The sequence below is a fragment of the Mandrillus leucophaeus genome, unplaced genomic scaffold, assembly GCF_000951045.1.
Source record: "Mandrillus leucophaeus isolate KB7577 unplaced genomic scaffold, Mleu.le_1.0 Scaffold86, whole genome shotgun sequence".
Classification (NCBI taxonomy): Eukaryota; Metazoa; Chordata; class Mammalia; order Primates; family Cercopithecidae; genus Mandrillus; species Mandrillus leucophaeus.
The window spans coordinates 1,084,981-1,092,312 of NW_012109363.1; the positions used below are offsets into that span (position 1 = coordinate 1,084,981).

The window sequence follows — 7,332 nt, forward strand, 5'->3', positions numbered from 1 at the left end:
AAAGTGCTGGGATTACAGGCTTGAGCCACCGTGCCCGGCCAGGAGATTTCTTATTTTTCTTTCTATTTAATGCATTTTGTCAAGTCTGTATTGTTTATTTTTCTGATTTTTTCTTTTTTTTTTTTTGAGGCAGAGTCTTGCTCTGTTACCAGGCTGGAATGCAGTGGCACGATCTTGGCTCACTGCAATCACCGCCTCCCGAGTTCAAGTGATTCTCCTGTCTCAGCCTCCCGAGTAGCTGGGACTACAGGCGTGCACCACCATGCCCAGCTAATTTTTGTATTTTTAGTAGAGACGGGGTTTCATCATGTTGGCCAGGATGGTCTCTATCTCTTGACATTGTGATCCGCCCACCTCAGCCTCCCAAAGTGGTGGGGTTACAGGTGTGAGCCACTGCAGCCAGCCTATTTTTCTTTTTTTTTTTTTTTAAAACTGACCTATCCATATTTAGACTAAGAGTCTGTATCCCTGTGGCGTGCAGCTGCTGATGTCTTTACTCGGTTTTTCCTTATTATCATATTTTAACCTGGCTTCCTAGCTATCACCCCCTTGTCTGTAGAGCTTAGTCATTCGGGTAATGATTTGGAGAGCGGTTATACTCAAACCCCATGACCCCATAAGGCTTCCATCTCTGCTAATGGATCCGTGTGTAGATTGAAGAATGCATTCAAAATTAGAGGTAATTCTCCCATTTTTTTGGCTTTTAACTCTTAGCTGAGATTTCTTGGCTGTCTTGTAAACATAGATGGTTTCCCAGTCAGCCAAGGATGTGTGGCCTTCTATGGTTTTCTGATTGCCAGGATTTAGCCCTTAAATTTCTGATTGATCCACTGCTCACCCCAACTTAGACTACAAATCTAGGCTAACAGAACTTTGCTTTTCTCCATTGCCACTTGTAGGTGGCTTGCCATGGGTTCGCATCCCTACCCCCAGATTAAGTTTTCTCAATCTCAAAAGGTTGCACACTTTTTGGTTCTATTTCTATAGCAGTCTCAAAATGACAAAGCTGGAGAATAGGCTGGTAGTTAACCAGATCTAGGGAAGGAGGGGGAGTGTGAATATAAAGGGCAGCAGGAAATAGTCCTTTGGTGGTGACATGCAACAGTTTGGTATCTGATTGTGGTAACCTATAAATGAGAGAAAACTGTATACACATACAAATATACCAGTGTATGTAAATAACAATGAAAATGGAGTAAGATCTGTAGCCTAGTTATTGATATTATAGCAATGGCAGTTTTGTACATGAGACTCTACGTCCAGATTTTGCAACTTTCTATGATTTGATGAGTATTTCAAAGTATGAAATTTTTAAAAATCAATTTTAATTAATTTAGGGACAGGGCCTTTGTCACCCAGGATGGAGTGCAGTGATGCTGTCATAGCTGACTGTAGCCTCAAACTCCTGGGTTCAAGCTATCTTCCCACCTCACTCAGTCTCTGGAGTATCTGGGATTACAAGGTGTGCCATCACACCTGGCTAATTTTTTAATTTTTTTAGAGATGGGGGTCTTGCCATGTTGCCCAGGCTGATCTCAATATCCTGGGCTCAAGGAGTTCTCCCACCTTAGCCTCTCAAATAGCTGGGACTATAGCTGTGAGCCATTATACCTGGTAGGCCTATATTCTCTATTTCCTGCAATTCAGGTCCTCTTAAGCTTTTTCCTCCCCTCCCCCGCCAAAGAAATAAGGTCTCACTATATTGCCCAGGCTGGTCTCCAACTTCTGGGTTCAAGCAGCCCTCCTGCCTCTGCCTTCTGAAATGCTGGGGTTACAAGCGTGAGCCACTGCATCTGGCCAAGAGTCCCGTGTTTTAACACAACTGGAGCCTTCTGGTGCTATATAGCTGTGATTAGATTCCTCAATTACTTGATCCCCTATCCCTTTCATACTGTTCTGGATATACACGGTGATCCAAAAGTCTTTTGTCTCTTTCCAAAGGCATGCCATTTATCAGCAGAATAAAGAACACTTCCAGGATGAGTGTACTAAGCTTCTGGTTGGCAATATTGTTATCACCCGATATAACAATCGTACCTATCGTATTGATGATGTGGATTGGAATAAGACTCCAAAGGATAGCTTCACGATGTCTGATGGGAAAGAGATCACATTCTTAGAATACTACAGGTAGCAAGAAGAGACTGGGTTTGGGCCTCAGGGTGGGGGATGGATGTAATCCACGTTCTCCAGCAGGATATTGAGTTCTGCAATAGCATACCACTTGACACTTTCAAAATAATTGAATTGGTAATGTGTCTAAGATTGAATGAGTTTGTTTGTGGGATTTGACCTCAGTATGCTGCCGTTACAGCTTCAATTCTTGTAGTAATTTGGAAGTTACTATATAAATTAATCTCAGGACTTTGAATTGTATTTCTTTTTCTGATTTCATTAGAAGTCTGGAGAGATTAAATTCAAGTCATTAATCATTTGACTGCCATTTCATGTTTCTATTGCCTAAGGCCTTTAGCCTGATGTTAAATCTGAACCTTTAGCCTTATTTCTCCTATATTTAATTGCAACATAATTTGAGCCTACTTTTTCCGATTATAAATATATTATGATTGGTTTCTAGTGGGTCCTTGACAAGGGTGTTATGCAAATTGTATACCTCAGTCCTGGTTAAGAGACTCAGACTATGGTGCTCTAAGAGTAGTGATGCCGCTTCTGAAATTTTTTCCTGCGTGTACTCTGCTCTAGCAAAAATTATGGGATCACAATTAAGGAAGAGGACCAGCCACTGCTGATTCACAGGCCCAGTGAGAGACAGAATAATCATGGGATGGTGAGTAGGACTGTCAGACCTACACTTCCAGCTTAAGTTCTTCATCCTGTCAGCTGCTTTTAACCATCCTCATGGCTTTGTGGGAGCTGTGGAGTAGTGATCGTAGTGTGGTTGCGGAAAGCTGTGCAAGTGTTTGTCTGTCTCATCTAGCCAGAGGCACCCCTCACACTGGTAAGGTCTGCTTTAGAAGTCCTTACTAGGCAGAGCTAAATATCCACATAAGCTATTAGGTTAAAGGGTTAAGGAGAATTTCCTGTGAAGGAAGATTAAAACTCTGAATCCATGAGGAAAGGTATAGACATTTATTTATTTACTTATTTATGAGACAGAGTCTCACTGTGTTGCCCAGGCTGGAGTGCAGTGGCGCGATCTCAGCTCACTGCAAGCTCTGCCTCCTGGGTTCACATCATTCTCCTGCCTCAGCCTTCCGAGTAGCTGGGACTACAGGAGCCCGCCACCATGCCCAGCTGATTTTTTGTACTTTTAGTGGAGACGGCGTTTCACTGTGTTAGCCAGGATGGTCTTCATCTCCTGACCTCGTGATTCGCCTGTGTCGGCCTCCTAAAGTGCTGGGATTACAGGCGTGAGCCACCGCGCCTGGCCTAGACATTTATTTTAACAGGGCCAGAGGCTTAAGAAGGTGCCTTGTCACCTGACTCTCCTGTCTTAAATATGAAGACTGAAGACCAGTAGGATACAGTGAGACTGAGGCACACTGCTTAGCGATAGGATGCGTTGTCTTAGCATTGTCTTGAGGCCCAAGAAGGACAGATTTTTTTTTTTTTCTAGTTTTTACTCTCCTTTGACAGTTTCAATATTTTTCCTTTGACCTGATACAACAGGCTATATGTATAGTGACTGAGGGAGAAAGGATAAAATACTTCTAGCATTTCACTGCTTTCTCCTCCAGGATTTATACTCCTTAATGTGTTAGGTTTATCACTGCAGGAGCAGCCCTGGCCATGGCATGTCCTGTATGGGTCAGGGGAACATGAGCCTCTTGTACTGCCTTATTTTCCCTCTTTGTTCTCTCTTCAAAGCTGCTAAAAGGGGAAATCCTGCTGCTGCCCGAGCTTTCTTTTATGACTGGAATCCCAGAGAAGATGAAGAAGGACTTCAGAGCCATGAAGGTTGGAGTCCTGTGTTTTCAGCCGAAAATGCCCACTTTGTGAGGCAGCCTTTTGGTTAGCAGTTTGAGTTAGAACCGAGCCACGTTCCTACTCTGATGTTGGCTTGCATTGTAACCTGGGCCTGTCCATTCTTCTAGGCTCCAGTTTTCTCCTCTGTGAAACATGATACCTTCCCACACAAGATGTGAAAAAGCATATCAGAACTTCCTTTTGAAGGTCATTAGAATAGTAGAGGGACTGGATTATAACTCTGTCTTCATCCTCAGCAGTCAGCTGGATAATTGTAAACTGGTCATAGGACCATGACTGAGGTTCTTTGAGAGCTCTGAGTTATTGTAATGTTTCTAAAGACTTCAGTTTATTTGAAGGCATGGAGAAGATAATGAGGCAAAAAGCAAACAAGTCAGGAGATGAGGATAGAAGTTTATCTTGTGGGTCCCTGAGTGTCCTCGGGGTGTTGGTCTCAGCTCCTGTGGTCAGGGCTGAGTAGCAGAGATGGGTACAGCAGCTGGCACCTACGCGGCATGAGTCCAGACCCCAAGAACCAGCCCGCCACACTCTGTCTGGGGCTGTCCACACTTGAGCTTCTCTCTCCTGCCTCACTTTCCAGTCCTTGCTGTCTTAGACCCATATGCCACATAAAGTTTTTAGTAACATTGTAAAGAGCTTGAAGTGAAGCTCCAAATTCCTGTGAGAGATTTATTTCATGTTTACCTTCCAATTCTGCTTTCACCTACCTTGTAGGTCAAGGCCTTTTCCTTACAACTCCCAGTTGCCTGATGACTTTATGATCACAGAGCTGTATCTATATAGCCCTATAGACTTACTGACCCTAATGATTGCCTTAGAGGGAATAACAGCTGTGCAATTTGTTCATCTCAGAAGAATAAAGAAAGAACTCACTTATGTGATTCAGAATCTTCCTGCATACCTGTCAGATTTTACTCAACAATAAATATTTAGCAAGTACCTATTAATGAGTCAAACACCATGAGAAGTTCTGGGTAAAAAAGTGACTTCTGGTAACATTAAATGACTAGTATGGCATATAGTGTTAGACTGAATATGGTTTTCTATTTTGTTTGACTGGTTGCCTCGCCCATGGCATTTTTTCCACATTTTTTCCACATTTTTTCCCAAATTTTATTTCTTTTTCAATATTTGTTTTATTATACAGATGGGGTCTCGCTATGTTGCCCAGGCTGGTCTCAAATTCCCGGGCTCAAGTGATCTTCCCGCCTTGGCCTCCCAAAGTGCTGGGATTACAGGCATGAGCCAGTGTGCCAGGCCCCACGTTTTAAATAGGTATAATCAAGCCCCTTTGTTCCTGTTTCATAGGCTTTTTTAGGAATTTTAAAATCAAAACGTGGTTTGAGAAAGAAATAAAATCTATACATCACGAAAGAGAAAGCGCCAATGACGTTTAAAATTCTTTCATTATTCAATTTTTTTTTTCTTTTTTTTTTTGTGGAGTTAGTGTCTTGCTGTGTTGCCCAGGCTGGAGCGCAGTAGCACAATTGTGGCTCACTGCAGCCCCAATCTCTTGGGCTCAAGTGATCCTCCTGCCTCAGCCTCATGAGTAGCCAGGAGTACAGGACATGCACCACCATACCTGGCTAATTTTTTAAAGTTTTTTACAAAGACAGAGTCTTGCCCATGTTGCCCGTGTTGGTCTCAAACGCCTGGGCTCAAGCGATCCACCCACCTCATCCTCCCAGTCAATTTTTAACCTTATATCACATTCACATTCCTAAGAGAGATATTTAGTAAGTCCTTGAAGATATTTGAAAATTTCGGCCTACTTCAATGGGAAAGAGAAACATTTTAGACATACTGGGGTTTATTTAACTTCATGTTGGTGAAGTTATCTTTATTTTTATAAGTTATCTTTATTTTAATTCTGTTTAGGATTTGGCCCAGCAAATCAACCTGAGCCCCAAGCAACACCATAGTGCTTTGGAATGCTTGCTGCAGAGAATTGCAAAGAACGAGGCAGCCACCAATGAACTGATGCGTTGGGGGCTCCGTCTGCAAAAGGATGTACATAAGGTAAACCAGAAAATGTGATGGTATATGCACACGTACAGACACACATATGCAATATTTATGTGAATTTCCTTTTGTTGTCAGTATATTTTGAATGTTTGTCCATGTCATTTAATATTTTTCTAAGTTTTTCATTTTTTATTTTTTTTTGAGACAGAGTCTCACTCTATCACCCAGGCTGGAGTGCAATGGTGCAATCTCAGCTCACTGCAATCTCTGCCTCCTAGATTCAGGTGATTCTCCCACCTCAGCCTCCTGAGTAGCTGGGATTACAGGCGTTTGCCCCCATGCCTGGCTAATTTTTGTATTTTTTTGGTAAAGTCGGGGTTTCACCATATTGGCCAGGTTGGTCTCGAACTCCTGACCTCAAGCAATCTGCCTGCCACAGCCTGCCAAAGTCCTGGGATTACAGGTGTGAACCTCTGTGCCTGGTCATATTTTTCTAAGTATTTCTAATATCTGCCTGATACTTTTTATTAACGATTTTCTATCCTTTTACATTAAAAGTGAATTTAGTGTTTTTCTATTATAAATAATGATGCAGGGCAGGCATGCTGGCTCACATGTGTAATCCCAGCACTTTGGGAGGCCGAGGCGGATGGATCACCTTAGGTCAGGAGTTCGAGAAGAGCCTGGCCAACATGGTGAAACCTCATCTCTACTAAAAATAGCTGGGTGTGGTGGCACGCGCCTGTAAACCCAGCTACTGAGGAGGCTGAGGTAGGAGAATCTCTTGAACCCAGGAAGTGGAGATTGCAGTGAACCAAGATGGGGCCACTGCACTCTAACCTGGGAGACAGAAGGAGAATCCATCTCAAAAAAAATTGATTAATTTAAAAAAATGACGATGCAGTGTACATCCTTATAACTAAATCTTTGTATGTGTTATTAATTTTTTTGATACGGATTCCAAGTGATTCTCCTATCTCAGCCTCCAGAGTAGCTGGGATTACAGGTACACACCATGATGCCTGACTAATTTTTGTATTTTTAGCAGAGATGGAGTTTCACCATGTTGCCATGGCTGGTCTCTTGAGCTCCTGACCTCAAGTGATCCGCCCACCTTGGCCTCCCAAAGTGTTAAGATTACAGGTGTGAGCCACCACGCCAGCCCTTGTTTATTGTCTTTTTTCTTTTTCTTTTTTTTTTTTTTTAAGACGGGGTTTCACTCTTGTTGGCCAGGCTGGAGTGCAATGGCGTAATCTCGGCTCACTGTAGCCTCTGCCTCCCGGGTTCAAGCAATTCTCCTGCCTCAGCTTCCCAAGTAGCTGGGATTACAAGCACGTGCCACCAAGCCTGGCTAATTTTTGTATTTTTAGTAGAGACAGGGTTTCACCATCTTGGCCAGGCTGGTCTCGAACTCCTGAC

General features: G+C 42.9%; 1 protein-coding gene across 1 annotated transcript in view; it reads left to right on the plus strand.

The window, feature by feature from the left end:
- Window positions 1-7,332, plus strand: part of PIWIL2 (piwi-like RNA-mediated gene silencing 2) — a 51,307-nt gene that overhangs the window by 29,465 nt on the left and 14,510 nt on the right. The window contains exons 11-14 of the mRNA XM_011968847.1: window positions 1,942-2,130; window positions 2,704-2,788; window positions 3,829-3,918; window positions 5,827-5,967. Of these exons, the coding sequence (XP_011824237.1) occupies window positions 1,942-2,130; window positions 2,704-2,788; window positions 3,829-3,918; window positions 5,827-5,967 (505 nt within the window). The remainder of the gene's footprint in view (window positions 1-1,941; window positions 2,131-2,703; window positions 2,789-3,828; window positions 3,919-5,826; window positions 5,968-7,332) is intronic.